At 39.2% G+C, this 27,674-nt stretch overlaps 2 protein-coding genes and 1 pseudogene across 11 annotated transcripts in view; all 3 read left to right on the plus strand.

The window, feature by feature from the left end:
- The window catches only part of LOC307170773 (protocadherin gamma-A11-like), a gene marked incomplete at its 5' end in the record, with an annotated part of 204,737 nt that overhangs the window by 77,835 nt on the left and 99,228 nt on the right, over nucleotides 1-27,674 (plus strand). Inside the window, one exon of one of the 9 annotated variants that reach the window (XM_079892054.1) lies at nucleotides 1,004-3,565. The exons of 6 other annotated variants lie outside the window; for them this stretch is intronic. In XM_079892054.1, coding sequence (XP_079748180.1) covers nucleotides 1,184-3,565 — 2,382 coding nt within the window. Of the gene's footprint in view, nucleotides 1-1,003; nucleotides 3,566-18,740; nucleotides 21,337-22,042; nucleotides 24,598-27,674 lie in introns of those variants that run through there. 2 more of the 9 variants (XM_079892057.1, XM_079892059.1) reach the window with 2 other exon arrangements.
- LOC307170784 (protocadherin beta-15-like) lies at nucleotides 4,575-6,992 on the plus strand. The gene has a single exon (XM_079892080.1). It carries the CDS (start codon nucleotides 4,584-4,586, stop codon nucleotides 6,975-6,977), a length of 2,394 nt encoding a protein of 797 aa, XP_079748206.1. The 5' UTR covers nucleotides 4,575-4,583; the 3' UTR covers nucleotides 6,978-6,992.
- Nucleotides 25,160-27,526, plus strand: LOC307170796 (protocadherin gamma-A12-like; annotated as a pseudogene). Its single transcript has one exon. The product of its transcript is annotated as a protocadherin gamma-A12-like (transcript).

Genomic DNA, 27,674 nt, shown 5'->3' on the forward strand with positions numbered 1-27,674 from the left:
TTTCTTTGGCAGCAGACTCTGTTCTTGACAGATCTTTTGTCTCTTTCATGTACTTTTATTGTAGATATGAGTGACATTTTGACATCAGAGATGTACCATGAGTTAAGTTGTCTTAACATTTATTTTCATTTTATTTATTTATTTTTTTTTTGGTCATGTGGGCAGTTTTAAGTCATGAGGCATGATTCACAAATCGATGTGTTTTTACTAATTTAAGTACTTGTATTTTTCCCCCCACTAGCCACTGTTTTAGATTTAAATAGGTTAAAAGTTGATTGTTGGTGATTTTTAGAGGGAAGAAATCTAATTTCTGCTTCACTCTGTTGAATAAACCTTCTTTCTAGGTTTTTTTTTTTTTTTTTTTTTTTTTTTTTAGTATTAGTTTTAAATATTTTTTGGATCATTAGTAGGCTATGTGTGTCCGTGGATTCTGCTATTTGTAATATGATCTATGAACGTTTATATTTTTAGTAGTTTTACGTTTTCTCTCATCGATGTTTCCTTTATGTATTGATGGTATTTAGATGGAATTAAAGTCGGATGACAGAAATGTGCCATTAAGTGTAATTTTGTAAATGTCCAACAATGTCCATGTATTCTGTTTGGAAATAGCATAGAGCTGGTTTTCCCTGTCGCTGTCCGTGGTGCTGCACTGGCGTTTACTCTTGGTGTTTGAGCGTGTTGCTCTTTCCTCTCCTATATTATACCTCACACAACTCTATCCTGCTGTATCTTTTCTTTTCTTTTCTTTTCTTTTCCTCTTTTTAATACTACACGTACTGTGGTCGTACTTCTCTCACACTCTTCAGAAAATGTTGCTGCTGGCTTTTGTTTTGCTAAAGAATTTATATAACAAGAGTTATTTACATGATGCGACACTTAATCCTGTCAAATATATATATATATAATTTTTATCTAGTTTCTTCTTTTTAACTCAGAGTGTCGCTGTTTACCTGCAAAACCATGTGTGTGTGTTCAGTGCACATCTCTCCACCCTGTTTATGATGTCATACACAGTTTCAAGCTCGTCTTGTTATAGAAAATCGTCGACGGTGATCGAAGGACTATTTCAGACATTGGATTTATTTGAACATTTATGAGTCTTTTACGTGTTACTTGTATATCTGGATTTAATTTCTGAACAATTTCTGAAACATTTTAAACGTTCTGCGTTTTTGCTGAGATGTTCGGCCTTTTGTTCTTCGTGCTGATGGCGAACACCGCTTATGGAGACGTGAGCTATTCTTTCCCGGAGGAGATGAAACGCGGATCTGTGATTGGAAATATAGCAAAGGATCTCGGACTCGATGTGAACAGACTGTCATCTCGTAAGGCTCGTATTGATACTGAAGGTAACAGAAAACGATACTGTGACATAAATCTGAATACTGGAGAACTGACCGTAGCGGAGAGAATCGACAGAGAGAGTCTTTGTGGAAAGAAAGATTCGTGTGTTTTAAATCAAGAGCTCGTGCTGGAGGATCCTTTAGAATTACACCCTATCAGTCTTCGGGTTCAAGATGTTAACGACAACAGTCCTTATTTCGGTAAAGATGTGATTAATCTGGAGATAAATGAATCCGCCGACAAAGGCAAGCGCTTCTTGCTTGAAGAAGCAAACGATGCAGATATTGGGCAAAATTCTGTTCAAGGCTATTCTATTCAAAATAATGAATATTTTGTTTTGTCAGTGCAAAGTAACTCTCTTGGGGAGAAATACGCCGAAATCATTTTAAATAAAGAGTTGGATCGTGAGCAGCAGAAAGAGGTGACTTTAATTCTCACTGCGGTAGACGGCGGGACTCCACCGAGATCAGGGACTGTAGCCATACACGTCACTGTGCTGGATGCTAATGATAATGCTCCAGTCTTTAGTCAGGCCGTCTATAAAGTCAGTCTGCCTGAAAATTCTCCTGTAGATACTGTAGTGGTGACAGTGAGCGCTACTGATGCTGACGAGGGACAAAATGGAGAAGTCATGTATGAGTTTGGTCATGTTATGGAAGACTATAAACATTTGTTTTACCTTGATCGGAAGACAGGTGTCATCAGCATAAAAGGGCCACTAGATTTTGAGGAAGAAGCCACATTTACTGTGCGAATAATAGCTAAAGATGGTTCAGGTCTAACATCTTACTCAAACGTTGTGATCAGTGTAAGTGACATTAATGATAACGCCCCTATAATAATAGTCAAATCACTTAAAGGACCTATTCCTGAGAACGCGTTACCCGGTACAGAGGTTGGCATCATTAATGTTCAGGACAGAGACTCTGAGAATAATGGACAGGTGCGCTGCTCTATTCAGCAAAACGTCCCATTTAAACTCGTTCCTTCAATCAAAAACTACTATTCTCTGGTGACCACAGGTGAATTAGACCGCGAGCTGCTCTCTGATTATAATATTACAATCACTGCTACTGATGAGGGCTCTCCGCCTTTATCTTCCACTAAGAATATTCACTTGACTGTGGCTGACGTGAATGATAATCCACCTGTATTTGAGGAGCAGAATTACAGAGCTCATGTGCAAGAAAATAACAAACCGGGCTCCTCTATTTGTTCAGTATCAGCTACAGACCCGGACTGGAGACAGAATGGCACTGTAGTTTATTCTCTGTTGTCCTCTGATGTCAATGGCGCACCGGTGTCCTCCTTTCTATCCATTAACGGAGACACCGGGGTCCTTCATGCCGTGAGGTCGTTTGATTACGAACAGATGAAGAGTTTCAAAGTGCTCGTGTTAGCCAGAGACAACGGTTCTCCTCCTCTGAGCAGTAACGTGACCGTGAGTGTCTTCATATCGGATGAGAATGACAACTCTCCTCAGATATTATACCCCTCTCCGGAAGGAAACTCCTTCATGACCGAGATGGTCCCCAAAGCTGCGCAAGCGCGCTCCCTGGTCTCCAAGGTGATCGCCGTGGACGCGGATTCTGGACAGAACGCGTGGCTCTCGTATCACATTATTAAAGCGACTGATCCGGGACTTTTCACTATCGGTGTCCACAGCGGGGAGATCAGGACGCAGCGGGACATTTCTGAATCTGACAGCATGAAACAGAACCTTATTGTGTCCGTGAGAGATAACGGACAGCCCTCTCTCTCAGCCACGTGCGCGTTGTATTTACTCATATCAGATAACTTGGCTGAAGTTCCAGAACTGAAAGACATGTCTCATGACGAGAGCAGCTCCAAACTGACGTTTTATTTGATCATCGCGCTGGTGTCCGTTTCCACTTTCTTCCTGACCTTCATCATCATCATCCTGGCCGTGAGGTTTTGTCGCAGGAGAAAGCCCAGACTGTTGTTTGATGGAGCTGTAGCCATTCCCAGCGCCTATCTCCCTCCAAATTACGCAGAGGTGGAGGGCGCGGGAACTCTCCGCAGCACTTACAATTATGACGCGTACCTGACCACGGGCTCGCGCACTAGTGACTTCAAGTTCATCAGATCTTATAATGAGGGCACACTGACTGCTGACCTGACTCTGAAAAAGACAGCTTTGGATGATCTTGAAGGGCTTGATGCAGAGGCTATGCAAGAAAGCACCTCTGAAAATAAGGTATGAAATTGATTCTGCATTTTAATGTGCGCTGCATCATCACCGTGAAATTTAATTTACACTTAAAGTATTTGTTTGTTTAATGGCCTTGCAAAAGTAGATTTTGGAGTAGTAGTCTCATCAAATCTTGCTAATCAGAAAGATCTATAAACTGCAACTTTTCTCACCTTGGCAACCATTCATAAGTTACAACCCAAGAAACTGGCTTTACCAGTTATAACATCAGTGCATTGCCTTATAACTATCCATTTGGCCGGTATTAGAAGTTTGCATAGAATTCAAAAAAGTGGCTTTTTGAATACATTTCCAGAAGGGAATTTTAATTAGGTAACCATCATAGTGTGTATAATTATTATTAATTATTTATTCTATGAATTTGAGAGTTTCTTATGATACAGATTTAAGTTAAGATGTTTGTTCAGTCGTTCTAAAAAAAAAAAAAAAAAAAAAAAAATATTGTTAAAAAAAGTTAAAAAAAAGTTTTCAAATCTGTTTTTGGCCCCTGAAATAATATTTAGCAAATAAATATTGATATCTATGTTCTTCATACATATATATATACATGGTAGTAATGACTAATACTGAGAGATTATATAAAATTGATATCAATATTTATTTGCTACATTTTTTAATATATATATTTTAAGTTTTAATAATATTTTTTTTATTTTTGTGGAAAGAGTTTGTGGGTCTGTAACTCTTACATTTGGTCTCTGGGTGACGCTCTCATGTTATGAACAGCTCAGGAAGAAGTGATCTCATCTGTGCTGTGTGCCCTGATGCCCCAGTTTAATCAGTGTTGCACAGTGAGGGGAGGAGAGGAGGGAGAGATGAGGGATGGATGGGGAGGGGAGTGCTGTAGGCGTGTAGAGAAAGAGAGAGAAAATAAAAATCTAAGCCGACAGGAGCAGGCATCAGAGCACAGTGTCTGCCCCATTGAGGATCTGTTCAGAATGCGCTTTTATCCTCGTTATTTTTGTTCTTTATTATTTAAATGTAACCATTAATATTTTACAACATGATTTGTTTGTCAAGATGCGTACTGGCACATTTCTGGCTTCAGCTTTGCTTCTGCCTCATTTGCATGTGCGGTTCTCTTGCTGAAGTGCGTTATTCGGTTCCAGAGGAGATGCAGCAAGGCTCCATCATCGGCAATGTGGCGAGAGATTTGGGAATAGATGTGACGGAGCTCAAGAGACGTAATGCACGAGTTGTTGCTGAGGGGAGCCGACAGTTTTGCGAGCTGAGTCCAGAAACAGGCTCTCTGTTGGTGAGCGAGAGAATGGACCGCGAGGAGCTTTGCTCACAGTCTGCACCCTGCGTCCTGCAATTTCAACTGCTACTGGAGAATCCGCTCAAAGTCTACAGTCTCCTCTTGGACATCCAGGACATCAACGATAACAGCCCAGCGTTTGATAACGGTCAGATTGAGCTTGAGCTACTGGAGTCAACGGTCCTAGGGAGGCGTTTTCCACTTGAAAGTGCTCACGATCCTGACATAGGAGCTAATTCTGTTCAGCATTATCAACTCAGTGGGAGTGAATATTTTGCTTTAGAGATGAATACTCAGGTGGACAGAAATGCATATCCTGAACTGGTGCTCAAAAAGCCTTTGGATCGAGAAAACCAGGCTGATCACTTTCTGACCCTAAGTGGAGTGGATGGTGGCCGGCCTTCTCGTTCTGGAGCGGCTTCAATTCACATTCACGTGTTAGACGCTAATGATAATGTTCCTGTGTTTAGTCAAAGGGTGTATAAAGTCAGCGCACAAGAAAATTCAGCTCAAGGTTCTGTGTTGGTTAAATTAAATGCAACCGATTTAGACAGCGGGATTTACGGGGAAGTTAGTTACTCTTTCAGTCACGTGCCTGATAAGACAAGAGGGATTTTAGAGGTTGACCCTGTGACGGGAGAGGTGAGGGTCATGGGCGCATTGGATTATGAGGAGGCCAGTTCTCATGAGCTGGATGTTCAAGCCAAAGATGGAGGAGGACAGTCATCTCACTGTAAACTCATCATAGATGTGATAGATGTGAATGACAATGCACCTGTTATTGCAGTTAAATCAAATTCTGCTACTGTGCCAGAAGACGCTTCACCTGGAACCATGGTGGCTTTGCTAAATGTTTACGACCTTGATACCGGCACCAGTGGCCGGGTCACATGTGAGATATCTGATGATGTGCCATTTAAGCTTGTTTCAGAAGTGAAGAATTACTTTATGCTTGTGATTGATGGAGTTTTAGACCGGGAAAAGAGTCCTCACTATAACATAACCGTGACTGCTGTGGATGCTGGAACACCCCCTTTATTCAGCAGCAAAACTGTAGCCATAACAGTCACAGACGTTAATGATAATCCTCCTATTTTTAGACACGGTGACTACAGCATCCAGTTTGCAGAGAATCAGCCTCAGGGAACCCCAGTCATTAAAGTCAGAGCTGACGATGCAGATGAGGGGCAGAATGCTAGAATCCTGTATTCTCTTTCAGAAGATGCAGCTTCTCTTTTCTCCATTAACGCAGAGACCGGTGAGATATTTACTCGACGGCCCTTTGATTACGAGACGTCCACTCACTTCCATGTTCCAGTGATGGCGCGAGATGGAGGCAGCCCTCAGTTCACTAGCACGTGCACTGTCCGGGTCTTTATTGCAGATCAGAACGACAATGCCCCGGTTGTTCTGTACCCAGTTCAGTTTGATGGATACCTTGCAGATGACATTGTGCCCCGAGCTGCTCCTGCAGGTTATTTGGTCACTAAAGTGGTTGCTGTTGATGCAGACGCAGGGCACAATGCATGGCTGTCCTATCGAATCTTGAAAGCCACGCAGTCTAATTTGTTCTCTGTTGGACTGCACTGTGGGGAAATTCGGACACTAAGACCATTTGCAGAAGATGATGAGATCAAACAAACCTTGCTAGTCTCTGTGAGTGATAACGGGCCTGAGTTTTTGTCTGCCACTGCAACTGTCAATATTATGATTGAAGATGGCTTGCCAGTCATCGATGAGCTCTTTGCACGTGGCTTGGAAGAGTCACATGCTCACAAGGACCTTATTCTGTATTTAATACTGGCTCTGGCGGGCGTGTCCAGTCTTTTCTTTGTGCTCATCATTGCTATGGTCTATATGAGATTATGTAGACACAGATACATGTATCGCTCAACTGCAAACTTGCCTGTTTTTCCTCCCACCTACGGACCACCTGGCTACTCCGACGTGAGCCGCTTCAACACTTTGCAGAAGGATGATCAATATAATTCATTCTTAACCACAGGCTCGTGGAGAGGGGACTTCAGATTCGGCTCTGACTTTGTTGATTTTGACATGCGGAATAAGAGTGGGACGTCAGGGCATGTGGGTGGCCGCAGCACTGCACGTGCAACGCTCTTAGTGCCACATAAATTCTAACCCAGATGGTTTGACCCTGACAATCATACAGAAAATCCTTATCAACAGATCGGACTGAAGGCTTTATGCAAGCAAATGACACATGTTCCTCGTTATATGCATTATCCTGTTTCGTGAAAACACTTCACTTTTGTTTCATGTCCTTTTCTGCTTTGATTCTGCATGTGACAAGATCTTGACATCCATAATATTTTTTTGTTTGTTTGTTTTTTAAACAATGTTTTATAATTGCACTTTAAAGACTTTTGTGTGCTCTTTAATATGTTATGCGGATCTGCTTTAATGTATTATTTTAAAATATAATAAGAAAATATGTTGAATAATATATATATATATATATATATATATATATATATTCAAAATGCATGTTATTTTTTATTTAGTGCTGTCCTGAATAAGATATTTTACATAAAAGATATTTACATAAGACAAAAAAAAGACAAAAAAAAAAAATCATATGGATGATCCATAACTGTTAAATTCAGCAATTGTTTTGTCTTGTGGACTGTATGTAAACATATTTTATGTAAAATATCTTATTCAGGACAGTACTAAATAAATAAATAAAATAATAACATGCATTTTGTATGATCCCTTTTATTTTGTTAAATTTATTCATATTTTCACAGATTCTGCAAGGGGTGTGTAAACCTTTGAGCATGATGTATATGATGTCACAATGAGCACAGACTTTACTTTTTTCCTTTGGAAGCCATGAATGTCAGTCAGTTTTTTTGTTTTTTTTATTAAGAGGTTTGCACAAGAGTTAACTGTAAACTGCAAACATTAAACTTGAAATTAAATGTCTTCAAATGGAAATGTTCTGTTAACTCTGCTGAACTATAATTACTAAAACTAAAACTGAAACTAAATATATAAAAACTAAATAGAAATGTGTTAGGTGAAATAGAAACCATTAAAAAATGAAATTTACAGGAAAATTTAATTAAACTAAAAATAATTTAAAAATGCAAAACTATAATAACCTTGGTAATCACTGTGCTTGTATCTTTGCATTCTTTGACTGCAGATATTTTCTGCCCGATCATACTCTCACTCTGTTTACACTCTCTCTCTCTCTCTCTCTCTCTCTCTCTCTCTCTCTCTCTCTCTCTCTCTCTCTCTCTCTCTCTCTCTCTCTCTCTCACTCTGTTTACACTATCTCTCTCTCTCTCTCTCTCTCAGACTGAAAGATTAAATGGTTGAAAGATGTTACATTTCACATAAACCCTCTTCTGCTTCTGTGAACCAGATTTATCACAAATTTATCTTCATCTGTCTTTCCGTACTCTTTACTCCGTGCTTTATTTTTGATTGTATACATATTAATCTGACGTGTTATGAAAACTCCTTTCTTATCCTTTCTCATAAATGTGCAATGTCATCTATGTGCAATTTGTTACTGGTGATCTTACCTTAAAGTTCAAATAATAAATATTTCCTTTGATCCTTGACAATACACAAACTGTGAATGTATAATTAATTTACATAAAAACACATTTTTACCAGACGATGTTAATCTGTAAGTATTTAGTTACTGATTTGAACCAGAATCACTGTCACTGGAGGTGTCTACATTTATACTTTAGATATTTTAACACTTACTCTGCATAGTGCTGTGCGTGTGTGTGCATTATGTGCTTTGTAAAGTGACTTTCAGCTTTAGGAGTTATATTAATAAAAATATTTATCAAAAGAGGCACAATCTGAGCATCTCTTTTAAGAGGGAAATTATGAAATACTGCATGCAACATTAGACACATTCATGAATGATTTTGTTGATTATTCAGTAGAAATATTCAACATGGTCATACCCTTCAGCAGTCTTCGTAGTGTCCCAGTATGTCTGTCCTGTGTTTAATCAAAGATATGCATGTTTTTTTTTCTTTCTGTTAACAGTAAATGTACTTGCTTGCTGTGCGATGACAAAATATGTTTGTGCATATGCTTGTCTTTCAATCCAGGTAGCATAAGATACAATTGTAATGGCCTTTCACCTTAAAGTTGTTCATAGTTAAATTATTGCTTGAAAACTTAGTACTAAGTTATCTTACTGGTCATACTTTCGGTTAGTAATTCATACCATATATATTTGGCAGTGCTATTGTTAGCTTCTCTTTTGCTCTAAAGCAGATATTTCTATTGCAGGGTTTAAAGTTACTAGTAAGAAATGTTGCTATACTACAATGTGTGAAAAGTGTAAAAGTGAAAGTGTTATGCGATTATCTTCATTTAACATTTTTATTACATTTACCACTAAGACACTTTGCCATGAGGATGAGTCTAAAAAATGAGGATTTTTTTATGACATATCTAACCATCATTTAACAACTGTCCAGACATTTGAGCTTCTTATCTAGGATAAAGGATGATTTAGTCTCGTGACTATAAGGCCACATATAAACTGTTGGTCTGCTTGATTAAATGTAGAGTCTACATGGAGAGTTCTGTTTTCTCTGAGCAGATGTTTGTGTGTTTTATAACTGTGACTGTGCACTGAGCTCATCTGCAGTGTATAATATGTTCTGACATGCCTTTTAATCGGGCCATGAACGCCTGATGCATACACGTGAGCATAAATAATGCCACAATAATGCTACAACAGAGAGACTGGGGTGAATTTGCAAATAAATTTAAATCAAATGTCATTCTGAGCTTAATTTAGGCATTTTCAAGTGACATTAGGGGCAAATTTAATTAGCATCAGATCTTCGGATGGTTAATAATTAAAAAAACAAACAAAAAAAAAAAAACATAAAAAGGGTTTTATTAACTGAATCATAGTTGTTGACTTAACAATATTTGTTCTGAGTGCCAGTTATGAATGCATGGAATATACATGTAGTTAAATGCTTGGTATCAGTCTCAGAAAAAGGTACAAAAGTGGTCACTTGGATGGTTACCCTTTCAAAAGGTACACCCTTGTACCTTATTTACCCCTAAAGGGTGCATATAAGTATCTTAAAGGTGCATGTTATAGTACCTAAATGATACATATTAGTACTATTTAAAAATGGTGTCATTACGGTGCTAGCTTTTGTACCTCTTATTCTGAGAGTGTACAGTATTGGGACTGTGATGTACTGCAGATCCGTATCCACAGAATGCTGTACATATTCCAGTCAGTGACTGTGTGCTATTTAAAATGTTCACTCATGTGTGATTAAACTGTTGCTTTAGGCAGGCCTACTTCTGCTGAACACTTCTGTACATGTGAGAATCTCTCTCTCTCTCTCTCTCTCTCTCTCACTCTCTCTGTCTCTGTCTGTGTGTGTGTGTGTAAAAGAGAAAATGTACAGCAAAATATTAAAACACAGACATCAAATCTGATTATTTTAGTGCACACATGCAGAGATGCCTTCATGAAGAGCTACTAAGGGTGACAGAGGCAGAAATGTCTCCTCATGTCCCACACACTCTTGTGTTTCTCAGTGTACACTTTCCAATCACGCTGGAGATCATGATGATGCCATTGTGTATGCTAGTATGTCATTATGTTACAGTGTTTCTGTGAAAGCCATATTCAGTGTTTTATGGCTTTTCTGAGTGCACTTTGTGATTACTTTGTCTTTTAGTGTGTGTTTATTTTAATTTTGTTTAATCAGTAATACAAATGCTTGCCTTGGCAAACACCATTATTGCTTAAGTGCACAATTGCACAAGTGTAAGTGCTTCGAACAAATCAACACATTTCCACTAGAAAAAATTGTAAATCTATTTTTGTTAATTATTTTCTTTCTCTTTTCTCCCCTCCATGACTTGCACCTGCGCTTCGTCCTGATTAATGGAAATGAATCAATCTCCTCTTATAGGTAAGAAACACATATTTGATACACTGCTATTTTATTATATAAAATATTATTGTCAATCCACAGAAAGCTTTATTCCACTGCACTTGCTATCTCTCTCTCTCTCTTTCAGTCTCATTTAAATTTTCATACTCTCCTTAAAACCTCCACTACATGTTTTTACTTTTAGAGAGACCTCATGATGGGCTGTTTGCTCATGTTCAGTTCAGTATGTGAATGTGAATGTAAGCATACAGTATGTGCAGTGCTCCATCTTGTGGTGGTTCACTAAAACACTGCCAAAGCGACTGAATCAAATGTCCCCACAAGGATAGTAAAACCTGAGATCACCTACATTGAGGGAGTAGCCAGCGGTTCTCCACGAGAGAAATGGGTTAATAAACATACTAAATTATATTTTTTTGAAAATGTAAAAATGCAGAAAGGTTTGTGTGATGGGTAGGTTTAGGGGTGGGTTAGTGTAAGGAGACAGAATATACAGTCTTGTATAAAAACCATTATGTCTATGGAGAGTCCCCACAAAGATAGCGAACCAGACTGACTGAGTGTGTGTGTGTGTGTGTGTGTGTGTGTGTGCATTATTTAGGTCTCTCCTCCCCTGCTGCAGCAGTGTGTCACTATGCTTTAAGGCTGGACTCTGGCCCACTTTTACAGCATTAAAATGCAGGCTATATGGGACACAGTCTGAATAATGCAATCTCACCACACTAAGTATGTATGACTATGCGGCAGCTTCAGAGCTGCTCATGTTTCATGCATCCACACAGATGTGTAGTCAGTGTACGTGTTTGAATCCTCTACAGAACCCAAAACTACATACTGTACAATAAAAATATACAAAACAATAACACATACCCTGCTTCTGTATTTATATAGCTGCACTGTAATAAATTATTGTTGGTTTAACTTAAAAAAGTAAGTTACCTGGTTGCCTTAAAATTTTGAGTTCATTGAAATAAAAAAAATGAGTTAATACAACAAAGAGATTGGTTTAATAAATAGTAGCTCAAAATATTATGTTGTCTGACCCACATTAATTATCTAAGTTGATTTGAAAAAAGATTAAAAGTAATAATATTTTACATTGTGCAAACGTAAAATTATCATTGTCACACTGCAAAACCTTGTAGCGGATACATTCTGGTAACAATTTATAATTTGACATGAGTTAAATTCATCATAAACTAAGAATAACATTTTAAAACCATTTATGAATCTGGGTTTTGTTCATTTAATAATATATTACTGTTCATTCGCAGTTCGAGTTCATTCATAACAATGTTAATTTATGCAACCTGAAATGTTACAAGTTGTATTGGTTAAATTGTCCCAGATAAAAAAAAAAGGTCAAAACCTAATGCATTCACAAATAGTAATGCATTAAACCTTATTGTAAAGTGTTACTGAAAATCTTTTATTTTAATTGCTATGAAAATTTGACACTTAGAAACTTATGCACAATTTCTGTTGTTATGTTAGTTGAATTACACACAGACAAGAGAGAGAGAGAGAGAGAGAGAGAGAGAGAGAGAGAGAGAGAGAGAGAGAATTTGAATTTTGAAAAAACTTTAATTCACAAGTAGCCAAAAAAATTACAATCACCTTTTTAACAAACAATAGTGTGTATATAAATTAGGTTACTTAATATATATATATTTTTTTTTTTTTTTTTTTTTTTTTTTTAGAAGCAAAAGATTAAATCATCCTCAATTACTGTACACAACACATCATGACTGCACCATCTCATTTTAAAAGTGGAAAGATCATTCATGTCATTGTAAAATCTGAAATCAATCAGCATTCTTGCTTTGACTAAAGATCTAAAAACCAGAGTCACATCATCATTACACCCTTTCTCTATTTTACCTTTTCTACTCATATAAATTGCCAATTTGGCTTGACCAAAAATAAAATTCAACAATTGAAACTCTATACGTTTTTTCTGCACATACTTAAAACCAAATATAAAGGTTTCTGGATGAAAAATCTCATTGAATTTATCACACATTTCTTGAACCAATACAAATAAAGGCGTAAGCCTAGAACAGTACACAAAAGCATGAAAAACAGTCTCCTTTTGAAGACAAAACGGACAACCAGGGTTTTTACTCGCATCCAAAACAGAAATAAAAGAGTTGACTGCAATAGCCCCGTGCAGAATTCTCCACTGCAAATCACCCGTCTTTTTTAATAATGGTGTTTTGTATAGCACTCTCCATTCAGGTTTTACATCATTACATACTTTAAAAACTGACTGCCAAGGGGTATCAATTCTTTTGTCAAGCATTTTTTTGTTTAGAATAAGAACACACATTTTATACAAATCTTTGCCTTTACAAGAAAAAAGATCAACTGAAAGGAAACCTTCTAGGTTTAAAAAAAAACCTGAACACTCTTCGAAATTCGGCTGGATTAACACACATGGAAACAGGTCATCACTATCAGGGATACTAGCCCCTGAAAAAAAATCTTCCAATATCAAATTTTCTTCACTTGTAAAGGTTTCTTTTAACTTGTTTACAAAACGTGTCATCAAGCGCATAGATCTTAGTCCAAGTTTTTTTGTAACAGCCTCTATGTCCTTAAAATGAGGCCCAGTTAAGGACACTAAATGTCTCAACACCACCACTCCTGAGTTCTGTAGCACCTTACTAAAACCCTGCAGAAATGTGGAAGAGGAAATGTCCAATCTAGCTTTGAAGATCAAAGGTTCATTCAATAGCCAGTAAATGGAATGGAAGTTCTCAGTCTTTTGGATGTGAAAAAGACTCCAAACTTTAAAAAGGTTCTGATAAAAAGAAGACAGATGCGAGAGGTCCATACTTTTGGGGTCCATCAAAAAAAGGGCTTTATCCAGAGCAAAGCCTCCAACAGTACGTAGTAAAGCACAACTAATGGCCTTCCAGCTTACATTCACTGGCCCATCGAGAAGTCTTTGTAAAAAAAGAAACCGAAAAGTTGCAATTCTACTTTGTAGATGAATTAATCCCTGACCACCTTCTTCTTTAGGTAGATACAAGATGCTCTGTGGGATCCAATGAAGTTTATCCCAAAAAAAGTCAACAAAGGTCGCTTGAATTTCTGCCATTAACTTTGCAGGGGGATCAATACATGCCAGTCTATGCCAAAGCAGTGATGCAACCAAATTATTGACAATAAGTGTTCTACCTCTATAAGACATGTTAGGTAAAAGCCATTTCCATTTATCGAGACGACCTTTTACTTTCTGTAACATTCCATCCCAATTTTTTTGCACAACATTTTCATCTCCCAAAAACACCCCAAGATATTTTATACCACATCTACTCCAACATAAACCTTCAGGAAGAGTGGGTTCCCCCTCCTTCCATGCTCCTAATAAATAGGCCTCACTTTTTTTCCAATTTATTTTTGCTGAGGAGCATTTTTCAAAGTCTTCTAATAATTTAGATAAAACCTGTATGTCATTTTGTCTATTAATTAAAATTATAATATCATCAGCATACGCTGATAAACAAAAATTAAAACTACAATTTGGTATTCTCAAACCATCCAAACTCTTCCTAATTTGTTGGAGTAGTGGTTCAATTGCAAGAGAGTATAGCATTCCTGACAATGCACATCCTTGTCGGATTCCTCTATTAACCTTGAATGGAGCACATAAAACACCATTAATTTTGATTACACTTTCAATGTCACAATATAGATTTTTCACCATACCTAAAAAATTTTCTTTGAAACCAAAAACTTCTAGAGTATTCCATAAATAAGAGTGCTCAACTCGATCAAATGCTTTTTCTTGATCAAGGGACAGCAAACCGCAATTGATATTAAATATTTCAGAAACCTGTATAATATCTCTAATAAAAGAAACATTGTCAAAAATTGACCTTGTGGGCACACAATAAGACTGATCAGCATGGATCACCTGCCCCATTACCCTGGCCAATCTATTTGCCAATGTTTTTGAGACTAACTTATAGTCACTGCATAAGAGTGAGACTGGCCTCCAGTTTTTAATCTCGGTAAGATCTCCTTTTTTTGGCAGAAGGGTAACCACTGCTCTTCGGCAGCTCAACGGCAGCCCACCCTCCAGCAAACCGTCGTTGATCACCTCCAGCAGATCAGCTCCAATCTGGGACCAAAACGTTTTTAGAAAATCGACCGGTATCCCATCTATTCCAGGAGTTTTTCCGGACTCCATACTCTGGAGTGCTTCATGGAGTTCTCCTAAAGTTAGGGAATTCTCCAGGTCATTTTTTGATTCTTCTGAGATCTTGGGTAAGCTTTCACCCAAAAACCGTTCTCCACTTTCTAGCCTACCCTCACTCCTATACAGGGACTGATAAAAACTCACTGCCTTCTCACGAACCTCTCTAGGATTTGATAATAAATTACCATCCTCGGAACGTAAGGCATGAATTATACGCTTTTGCCCATTTTTTCTTTCATGGCCAAAAAAATATTTGGAAGGTGCATCCATCTGATCAACATTAAAAAATTTAGCACGGACTAAAGCCCCTTGTGCTTTATAGTCTATTAATTCTTTGAGCTCAGCTTTTTTCTTTAAAAAAGTTTCCAAATAAATACTATCACTTGAGGTTTGAGTCAATTCCTGTAAATCCATTATTTGTTTTTTTAGCGACTCCAATGAATGAGTTAAATCTTTTGTGACATTTTTAGTGTATTGCTGTGTAAACTGTTTTATTTGTACTTTGCCATAGTCCCACCATTGTTGCAGGGAATTAAAAGATGACTTTGTTTTTTTAAACTCTTTCCAAAAAAACTCAAAAGATTCTATAAAAAACTTGTCATTTAGAAGACTTGTATTAAAGTGCCAGTATGCGCTTTTAAATCTAAATGTATTCAAAAAGAATTTACAACTCACTAAATGGTGATCAGAAAACGATACTGGCGTGATATAGCATTTATTAAACATGTTCAATTGATGCTTAAAACCATACAGTCTGTCTAATCTAGCTAAAGATAAATTATTATCATGTGTATGAGCCCATGTATACTGTCTTTCATTTCCATTCAGAGCTCTCCAAACATCACACAAATCATATTTTTCAATTAAATGAACAAGACGTTTACGTGAGGCCATGTGGGGTTCAACATGATTTCTATCTCGATCACATTCAGTACAATTAAAATCACCACCTACAAATAGTAAGTCTTCTGTATGACAATTTTGTAAGGTTGAGCAAAGGGTGTCTAAAAATAAAAGTCTTTCCACAGGTACAGTTGGAACATAGATGCAAATCAAAACAAGAACAAAACTTTGAAAAGTAGCTCGAACTTTTAACAATCGACCTTTTATAATTTCATCAACATCATAAGAAATTGGTTTGAAATTCTTACTAAATAAAATAGCAACTCCGCCACTTAAAGTAGAGTTGTGGCTTAAAACAGGTGTTCCATTGAACTCTTTCATCCAATCAATAACATTATCTGAGCTACTATGTGTCTCTTGTAAAAAAGCTATATCTATATTTTTCTGTTGAATTTCATCAAAAATATTTGCTCTTTTCTTAAAATTCCTTGCACCATTTACATTTAAAGAAGCGAGATGTACTTCACTCATTAAAAGAAAAATTAGATAGAAAAGATACACTCCATGATGCCAAAAAAAGGAGCTATCTCTATTCTTTATTTCACTTGGCATCTTTATTAAGGGCATTGTTAGTGTTCCTCACAATTTTTTTAAGTCTATAAACTTCCTTGTTGGTAAAGCAATCTCCGTCCATAAAACTCTTTGCTTTATCAGCAAACTGTTTTAGGTCAGGGAAATAATCTTCTACCCTTACTCCTCTCTTGTTTTTCGTCGATCTTAAAAACAATTTTATATCCTCAAGTTCGTAGCTACGATCCACAACTTCACTTTGAGAAAAATTCACGCTACATTCTGAGGAATCACTGTCACTCTCGGTGTCTAGTGTCTCGTTTACGTCATCAATTTTGCTAATCTTTGCCTCTAAAAAATTGTTTTTTAATCTTCTTTTTTTAGGCATCTTAAAAAGATTCTCTTGCTCCGTCAACTTTGCTTCTAGTTTCACTTATAGCCGTTTGATTCTGTTCGTCATTTCTGCTGTCTTTTTGGTTATCAGACAGAGAAACCAGACTCGACGACTCACTAGAAACCGTAACTACGGATGCAATATTAGGACACGACTCAGTTTGCTCATTCGGAGCTGTGGCTAACTCAGCCTCAGACTCCCCCGGAGGATTTTCTAAACTTTCTGTCACAAACGAGCTTCCACTCGGCACAGCTGTCTCCATTTCACCGTTACTTTCCTCACCCTGCTGAACCATTCTGTTCTCATTTTCTTTCTCCCCTTCATTATTTTTATTCGGACAATTTCGGATTAAATGTCCCATTTTTCCACATCCGAAACACTTAGTCTTACCAGTAGTGACAAAAATGGTATAACTAAAATCCTCAATACGAAAGTTTAATGATAAATCCAGATCTGCATCATCTGGGATGACCATGTAAACAAAACGCCGGAAAGAAACTATATGTTTCAATAACGGTGATTCACTGTTGATCGGTATCTTTTTAATTGGAGACACTAGCTTACCATAGCGAGACAATGCTTGAGTTAAGATCTCATCACTCACAAAAGGAGGTATGTTTGAAAGTGTTACTCTTTTGGCAGGCAACGAAAGAGGTAGAACTGACACAAATTCTCCACTAACTACAATTCCCCGCTCTACCAACTCATTAGCTTTTTCTACGCTGTCCAAAAAAACCACTAAAGCATTATTCTACCTAGAAGCGGACAAAACACCTGAGTGTCCAACCACCTCTCCAACAGCCAAGCAACAGTCCTCTATGCTCACCGCGGACGTCACCTTTACTGCGTGACGTCTCGTAAGTGAGCACAAACCCTGCACCCGCTGGGCCGACATGCTTCCTAGAAAACCGGACAGCACACGGCCCTACTACAACACTAAGTAACAGAACACAAACAGAAAAAGGCAGCGTAGAGAGAAAAAAAAAAGGGGAAGTTTCACTCACAGCATTCAGCACCACTCAGCCCCGCCGCTCACACCTCACACCCAACACTCACACCGGAAGTGGAGAGAGAGAGAGAGAGAGAGACAGACACACACAAGTTGGTGCACCTATCATTATGAGGAAATTCCATAAGTGTAATGGATTTCATATTGTACAAACTGTATATTCTCTCCTCCTATTCTTTCCCTAATGCTACCCATCACACAAAACTTTCTATTTTTAATAAAACATTGTGTAGTATGTTTTTAAGCCGTTATAATTACGAGGGCTCTAGAAATGTCCTCATAAACCACATTTATGCTATAATACCAGTGTGATACCCATGTCATTATACAAATGTGTGTCCTCTTACATCATATGAACAATTACATGCACACACACACACACACACACACACACACACACACACACACACATTCTGCTTTTACTGGACCAGACTGAGGATTGTGTCTGTTTTTTGGAGATCACACTCCACTCGCTTTCATCCTCTCAAAGGTAGGTCATCATCGGCTAGCTTAGACAGTAGGATCACATCTGACTGGCTCAATATCACACACTTTCTTCATTATTTTTGATTAAATAAGAGGGTAACCAAACAAGATTGCACCTAAAATCATGTTTGGCCCGCTTGTTAAACACCTGTCATGGAATACATAGGTTATTGATTCATGATAAACTGTAATTGCTCAAATCTGGTTGGGTTGACTTTAATTCTGCATTGTTCCTGCTCTGAGCTCATCCCAATGATGAATTTTACTTTTTTAAGCACTAGGTGCTCACTGTCGAATTTCTGTCTAGTAAATGTAACTTATGTGTGCAAGAACCTCATATTGCACTCTCATAAATCAGACCTTGCTCTTTGGGCCCTGATGCTGGACAGTCCAGAACTGTTGTTGTGCTTCTTATTAACTGTGAGAGGTGCTGTTGCCCAGGGAGAGGATAGTGCTCAAAAGAGCTGTGTAAAGAAGGCATTGCGTCAGACAGGACAGAGAAAACAGACGAAGCGCTTTTGTTTGTACACAGCTCTTTTTGGAACATTCTGAGCAATACAGAGGGGATTTTTAAATGGTTGGATATTTGAAAACTCGTGGTGTATGATTGTATTTTCTCGGATTACTACATTTGCAGGATGGGGGATAACAAAGGAGTCCATTTGCGGCGGTGTGTAAAATGGCAAGCAGGATTCTCCATTTTTCTTTTATTCGTGCTGAACTCAGCGTCCGGGCAGATTCGTTACTCTATTCCAGAGGAAATGAGACCTGGATTGTTTGTCGGAGATGTGGCGAAGGATCTCGGTTTGGATGTGAAAAGGTTGGTGTCTGGCCGTGCGCGTCTCGTTATTGATGACAGTAGACAATATGTCGAACTGAACCGTAACAAAGGACATTTGGTGGTGAAAGAGAGAATAGACAGAGAGCAGCTCTGCGGACAAAAATCACCGTGTAGTTTCGGTCTTGAGATTTTGCTTGAAAATCCTCTCGAATTTTTCTCGATTACAATCGAGATTCAAGACATCAATGATCATGCACCAGTTTTTTCTAAGAGAGAAATGATTTTAGAGATTAGCGAGTCGACGCCTATAGGCACCATTTTCTTGTTAGACACTGCGACTGACCCTGATGTTGGATTGCATTCTCTTCAGAGCTATAGTCTGAAACCTGCGGATAATTTTGCTTTAAAGCAGCACAGTCGCTCAGATGGCAGCAAGTATGCAGAGATGGTGTTGCAGTCAGTGCTGGACAGAGAGAAACAGAGCGAGCATTCACTTATATTAACGGCTATTGATGGTGGAGACCCGCCGCGCTCTGGAACTGTTAAAATACTCGTTACTGTTCTTGATGCCAATGATAATGCACCCATTTTTACTGAAACAATGTATAAAGCAAGTGTAGCTGAGAACGCAGTAAAAGGGACGTTGATAACTAAAGTAAGTGCATCTGATGCAGATCAAGGTTTCAATGGCAATGTCACGTATTCTTTTACTCATATGGGAGAGGACGCAGCGCACCTCTTCCAAATCAGTGCAGCCACTGGTGATATAACACTCACTGGCAATTTAGACTATGAAGCTGTTCAGCAATATGAACTTAATTTGCAGGCTAAAGACCCATGGGGCCTAACCGTTGCAAGCAAATTGGTCATAGATGTTGTAGATGTCAATGACAACAGCCCGATTATAACCATGACATCTTTTTCAGGTAAGATACAAGAGGATTCTCCTCCTGGCACCATTGTAGCTTTGATAAGCGTCCAGGATGTAGACTCCGGTAAAAATGGACAGGTCCGCTTAAATTTAGACCAAAATTCTCCCTTTACAATTAAACCATCACCGCGCAAGTACTACACTTTAGTAACCGACGCGCCACTAGACCGAGAAAAAGTTTCCAGTTTTAACCTAACGTTAGTTGCATCAGACGAAGGCAGCCCTTCATTATTCAGTAAAAAAACGATTTCACTAGATATCACTGATATCAACGACAATGCTCCAGCCTTTAGTCAGCGTGAATATAAAGCGTATATATTAGAGAATAACTCTCCCGGCGTTTCTTTGCTGACTCTTCAAGCAACAGACCCTGACGCAGGGCAAAACGCGCGTATCGCGTATTTTATCATAGATACCGATGTAAATGGTTCTCCTGTCTCAACGTACTTCTCTGTTAACGCAGACAATGGAATTATTCATGCGGTGCGATCATTTGATTATGAACAGATGAAAGAGTTTAAGATACACGTGAGAGCGCAGGATGGAGGGTCTCCACCTCTCGGTTCAAATGCTACAGTTCTCATTAACGTTCAGGATCAGAATGACAACGCGCCTCAGGTTCTGTACCCGGTCCAGTCAGGTGTTTCTGTGGTGGCTGAAATAGTGCCTCGTTCGGCAGATGTGGGTTATCTGGTGACTAAAGTGGTGGCTGTTGATGTGGACTCTGGTCAGAACGCCTGGCTCTCATATAAACTGCAGAAAGCCACAGACAGGGCGCTGTTTGAAGTGGGCTTACAGAATGGAGAAATAAGAACTGTACGCCAAGTGACAGATAAAGATGCTGTCAAACAAAGACTCACTGTTGTAGTGGAGGACAACGGGCAGCCCTCTCGATCAGCTACAGTCAATGTTAACGTGGCGGTGGCGGACAGCTTCCCTGAAGTGCTCTCGGAGTTCACTGACTTTACGCACGACAAGGAATACAACGACAACCTGACTTTCTATCTAGTCTTGGCCTTGGCTGCAGTCTCATTTCTTTTCATAACATGTTTAGTCGTCATAATATCTGTTAAAATCTACAGATGGAGACAATCACGTTTGTATTATCAGTCAAGTCTTCCTGTTATTCCATACTATCCGCCGCGTTACGCAGACACCGTGGGCACAGGAACTCTGCAGCACGTGCATAATTATGAAATTTACAGAACCACAGACTCCAGGAAAAGTGATGTTAAGTATTTCGGACCCGTCAGTCAAAGTCTGATGAGTGTTGACGTGAGTGGAACAGAAACAATTCCAAAGGAGACACGAGCCGCTGATTTTACCGATGCGCACAGCACACTGGTAAGTTTGCACAAATGTGATTGTTCTATTTTCCAAATAGATTTTATTATTACTAACAGCTGATTGTCCCTCTAAATTACGTGTTCTCTTTTGCACATTTGCATGTTTTGTAAGCCCGATTGACCAAAATGTTGCTCAGTAGAATGTTATTTTTTTATTGGATTTTTATTTTTATTTTTTTATTTTATTATTATTATTTTTTTTATTTGTATCTTTTAAAAAAAAAGTGTTACTGGTAATCTGCAATTTTGTTATTACGGCTAAAGGAGATCTATAAACAGCCCGTGCTGTGGCGCTGTCCATGGTGCTGAAAAGTATGTTCTCGGTTCAATCTTTCTTATCCTCTGTAGCTTATGATATGCTCATAATGTAGTCTTTTTAAATATTTGTAATGAATAATTATTCGTTTGTGTTTCTGGAATAATAGCGTCTTGTTTTCTAAAATGACTTTTATTTCTTTGGTAAATTAATTCCACGTGGTAATGATTGCGACAATGGACATGATGGAAATTATTTTGATTTAAATTAAGTTTATAATAACCTGACTACTTGCTTCAATATTCAATGCATTATTGCATTCTTCCTGTGAATGTTTTGATTGCTAGTCTATGTTTTGTACTCTGAGTGCCGCTGTCGGCCTGTGAATCTAAGCTTGTTGATGTCACTGCAATATTGTACGTCATTTGTCCTCACTGGGCAGGAGGGTGGTGGGGAATAGACATATGCAGTCAGAAAGGAGAGAAAAGAAATGCACCATCGACAGTTCTTGTAGCCATATTTTAATTTGACGCTTCTGTTTTCCAGTTACATATTTTCTTTAATTACCGAATGCATGAGATGGAGACTGCATTCATCATGTTTTTTGTAGAACAACGCTCTTCGTCTGTATGGATTCGCCTGCTTTTGTTCTTTGTAGCACACCAGGTGATTGAGGCACAAGTTCGATATTCTGTTCCAGAAGAAATGGTGTCTGGATCTATGATTGGTGATTTATCGAGAGACCTCGGACTGAGTATTGGCAGGCTTAGATCCGGACGGGCTCGTGTTGCGTCGGAGGATGGAAGTGAGCTAGTGCAATTTCAGTCAGACAAAGGAATTCTGCTGGTGAAAAAACGCATAGATCGAGAAGAAATCTGCGGACAGACTTCGCCGTGCAGCTTCAGCTTTGAGATCGTTTTAGAAAATCCAATGGAGTTATTTAGCGTCACGGTTGAAATACTGGATATTAACGACAATTCACCCGCTTTTCCTTCGAAAGAGATTACCGTAGATATAAGTGAATCGGCAATGGTAGGAGCGCAGTTCATATTAGGCAGTGCTGTAGATCCCGATGTAGGAATAAATACACTTCAAGGGTACAGCCTTAAACCAACAACGCATTTTAGTTTAAAAGAGCAGACGCATTCTGACGGAAGTACGCACGCAGAGATGGTGCTTGATCGGCCACTAGATAGAGAGCATCAGGCGGAGATGAAGCTCACTCTTACCGCAACTGATGGCGGCAGTCCTCAGCGCACTGGCACTGTGAGTATCCGTGTCATCATTCAGGATGCAAATGACAATGCCCCGATTTTTACGCATTCAGTATACAAAGCTTTTGTTTCAGAAAACTCACCAAAGGGTGCTCTCGTTACTACAGTATCTGCTAATGATAAAGATGAGGGAGCATTTGCCCATGTAACATATTACCTTGATCAAATATCACAGGCGAGTAGTGTGTTTTCTCTTAATCCTGACAACGGGGAGATTCGAGTGCTGGGAAATATCGATTACGAGAAGGTTAAACAATATCAATTAAATGTAATGGCCAAAGACAAGGGTTCTCTGTCTAATTCATGTAAAGTTATTGTGGAAGTGACCGATGTGAATGATAACGTGCCAGTCATAAGCTTAACGTCATTTTCAAATACAATTGCAGAGGACTCGCCCACCGACACTACAGTTGCTATAATAAGTGTTAAAGATGCAGATTCGGGGAAGAATGGGCTTATAAGTTGCAGTATAAGCCCCTCTTTGCCTTTTAAGATGAAGTCAACCCTTGCCAATTACTATACTTTAGTATCAGACGGTCCTTTAGACCGCGAAACTGTCTCGGAGTACAACATCACTATAACAGTGGCTGATCAAGGATCACCTCCATTAAGCAACAATAAAACGTTAGTCGTTAGAATTAATGACGTCAACGATAACGAGCCAATATTTGATAAAAGTGTCTACTCGGCGGTTATGGCTGAAAACAATTCACCGGGTCATTCAATCACTTGCGTTCATGCTCGCGATGCAGACTCAAACCAGAATGCAAGGGTAGCTTACCTCCTTGAAGACGTGCAGATAAACGGCGAATCACTGTCTTCTCTTATATCAGTTAACGCTGAAACTGGTGTTGTTTATGCCATGCGCTCGTTTGACTACGAAAAAATAAAATCACTTGATTTCAGTGTAAAGGCTCAGGATGGCGGTGCGCCAGCTCTCAGCACCAGTGCACAAATTAAAATCCAAATTCAAGATCAGAATGACAACGCGCCTCAGGTTCTGTACCCGGTCCAGTCAGGTGTTTCTGTGGTGGCTGAAATAGTGCCTCGTTCGGCAGATGTGGGTTATCTGCTGACTAAAGTGGTGGCTGTTGATGTGGACTCTGGTCAGAACGCCTGGCTCTCATATAAACTGCAGAAAGCCACAGACAGGGCGCTGTTTGAAGTGGGCTTACAGAATGGAGAAATAAGAACTGTACGCCAAGTGACAGATAAAGATGCTGTCAAACAAAGACTCACTGTTGTAGTGGAGGACAACGGGCAGCCCTCTCGATCAGCTACAGTCAATGTTAACGTGGCGGTGGCGGACAGCTTCCCTGAAGTGCTCTCGGAGTTCACTGACTTTACGCACGACAAGGAATACAACGACAACATGACTTTTTATCTAGTCTTGGCCTTGGCTGCAGTCTCATTTCTTTTCATAACATGTTTAGTCGTCATAATATCTGTTAAAATCTACAGATGGAGGCAATCGCGTATGTACTTTCAGTCGAATCTTCCAGTTATTCCGTACTATCCGCCGCGTTACGCGGACACTGTTGGCACAGGAACTCTGCAGCACGCGTATAATTATGAGGTTTATAGCACGACAGATTCCAGAAGGAGTGACTGTAAGTTCGCCAGACCTGCTAGTCAGGGCGTGTTAATAGTGGACGCCGGTTCTACAGGGACAGTGCAGCGCGCGCCCATCGAGAAAAACATCCTTGATGAACCAGATTCTTCGCTACAGGTGGGTAATACGGATATATAATTATTATATAGCCTTTCAAAGTGTTTGGTTTTATTTTTACTCTCGAAATGTTCCTGCATGTGCTTCTTTCAATTAAGATTTTAATATATCGTCGTTTCAGCACTTATTTTATGGACAGCAACAGTACAGTTTGTGATGTTTTATTTAGACTTTCTATTTCTTAGTTCTTTTTTAGATGCTTGTTCTTCGATTGTTTCTTTCACTGCTGGTGAAGAAAACCGCGGAACCCACATGTAGAATGTGAATATATATATATATATATATATATATATATATATATATATATATACACACACACACACAGTATACAGAATAACGAATTCACTTACATACTTATACATATTTTGTAGAATTGCGTAGGCTTGTTAACGCTCGCTTTGAACAGCAAGGGCCGCTGTTGATCAGTGAAATATTTTATGCTGTGCTTTGTCATCCAGCAATCTTTACCCCTCCCCATTTTCTTGCGTTTTGGCAGATGAGGGCAAGGCTGCCTCGACATTTTTATTCAGGGTTTGTGTGCGGGAGATACTAAGGTTTTCAGTACAGTTTTGTTGCATTATTTTTGCTCACACCATCTTGGACTACATCTCAACATTTTAATTGGATTTGCTCTTTGTAACCCTTTGATTATGGTGCAACGGAGCAGTTGGATGACAGAATGCAGTCATCGCTCTTGGCTATGGAAAATGCTGTGGCTGTTATCAGTGTTTTTTTCTTGTTATGTTTACACTGCAAGCGGACAGATACGATATTCGATTCCGGAGGAGATGAAGAAAGGTTCACTCATAGGTAATGTAGCACAAGATCTGGGGCTGGATTTGAAAAGGCTTCGAGCGGGTCGAGCGCGTATAGTGACCGGAGAAAGCACTCAATACGCAGAGCTTAAAGCAGACAAAGGGATGCTAGTCGTGAGTGAGAGAATAGACCGAGAACAGCTATGCGGTGACATCACACCGTGCAGCTTCAGCTTCGAGATGATTCTAGAGAACCCAATGGAGCTGCACCCAGTTACTATTGAGATATTGGATGAAAATGATCACGCACCGTCGTTCCAGAACAAAGAATTAAAATTCGAAATTAGTGAGTCTGCAACACTGGGTTCACGTTTTTTGTTGGAAAGCGCAGATGATCACGATGTAGGCGTGAACTCACTGCAGAATTACATTTTATCACCAAATAGCCATTTTGTTATAAAGCAACACTCAAGTCCAGACGGCAGTAAATACGCGGAAATGGTTTTACAGAAAGCTTTAGACCGGGAGGAGCATCCTCATCTATCTCTGAAGCTGATCGCTGTAGATGGCGGAAACCCGCAGAGGTCTGGCTCTGTTAACATAGATGTTACTGTTTTAGATGCGAATGACAATGCACCGGTGTTTAACCAAACTGTTTATAGGGCATCTGTGATGGAGAATGCACAGAAAGGCACGTACATTACTACCGTTAACGCCACGGATGCTGACGCTGGTTCAAATGGGCGAATAACATACAATTTCTATAAACAAAAAGGAACCGCTGCGCAGTTATTCAACATTGACAGCAACACTGGCATTGTTTCTGTTGTTGGAGAAATTGATCATGAAAAAGATACTAAATTTGAACTAACAGTCGAGGCTAGGGATCAGGGTGGATTAACTGATTCGAGTAAAATTGCATTAGAGGTCATTGATGTAAACGACAATGCACCTGTCATTAATATAATGTCTTTCTCGAGCTCAGTATCTGAAAACGCTCCCTCTGATACTACAATTGCAATAATTAATGTAAAGGACTCAGACACTGATGATAATGGCAAAGTCAATTGTTTTATCGAAGGATCTGAAGATTTTGCTATAAAATCGACTTTAAGAAATTATTATTCTTTAGTCACGAATGCTATTTTAGATCGTGAGAAGTTGTCAGAGTACAACATCACTGTTATCGCCACTGATTCCGGAAAGCCGCCTTTAACCAGCAGAAAAACGTTTCATCTGAAAGTAACGGATGTTAATGATAATGCCCCAGTTTTTAAGGACAGTGTTTATAATTCATACTTGCTCGAGAATAATTCACCCGGCGTTTCTATCCTCAGAATCAGAGCTTATGACCCGGATGAAAATCAGAATGCTCGTATATCTTACATTCTAGAAGAAAGTGACTTGGGCGGGTCTCCTGTAGGAACGTATGTTTCTGTTAACGCGGAGAGTGGGGTTGTACACGCAGTGCGCTCTTTCGATTATGAACAGATCAAAAACATTAAGATAACTATTAAAGCGCAGGACGGCGGCTCTCCTCCGCTTTGTAGCAACGTAACCGTGAACATTTTCATCCAAGATCAGAATGACAACGCGCCTCAGGTTCTGTACCCGGTCCAGTCAGGTGCTTCTGTGGTGGCTGAAATAGTGCCTCGTTCGGCAGATGTGGGTTATCTGGTGACTAAAGTGGTGGCTGTTGATGTGGACTCTGGTCAGAACGCCTGGCTCTCATATAAACTGCAGAAAGCCACAGACAGGGCGCTGTTTGAAGTGGGCTTACAGAATGGAGAAATAAGAACTGTACGCCAAGTGACAGATAAAGATGCTGTCAAACAAAGACTCACTGTTGTAGTGGAGGACAACGGGCAGCCCTCTCGATCAGCTACAGTCAATGTTAACGTGGCGGTGGCGGACAGCTTCCCTGAAGTGCTCTCGGAGTTCACTGACTTTACGCACGACAAGGAATACAACAATAACCTGACTTTCTATCTAGTCTTGGCCTTGGCTGCGGTCTCATTTCTTTTCATAACATGTTTAGTCGTCATAATATCTGTTAAGATCTACAGGTGGAGACAATCACGTATGTTTTACAAGTCCAGTCTTCCAGTTATTCCGTACTATCCGCCGCGTTACGCGGACACTGTTGGCACAGGAACTCTACAGCACGCGTATAATTATGAGGTTTACAGAACGACCGATTCCAGAAGAAGTGACTGTAAGTTTGTTAGACCTGCAAGTCAGAACGTGATGATAGTGGATCCTAATTCTACAGGAACACTGCAGCGCGTGCCCAACGAGAAAAACGTTCTGGATGAATTAGAT

The sequence above is a fragment of the Squalius cephalus genome, assembly GCF_949319135.1.
Source record: "Squalius cephalus genome assembly, chromosome: 14".
Taxonomy (NCBI): Eukaryota; Metazoa; Chordata; class Actinopteri; order Cypriniformes; family Leuciscidae; genus Squalius; species Squalius cephalus.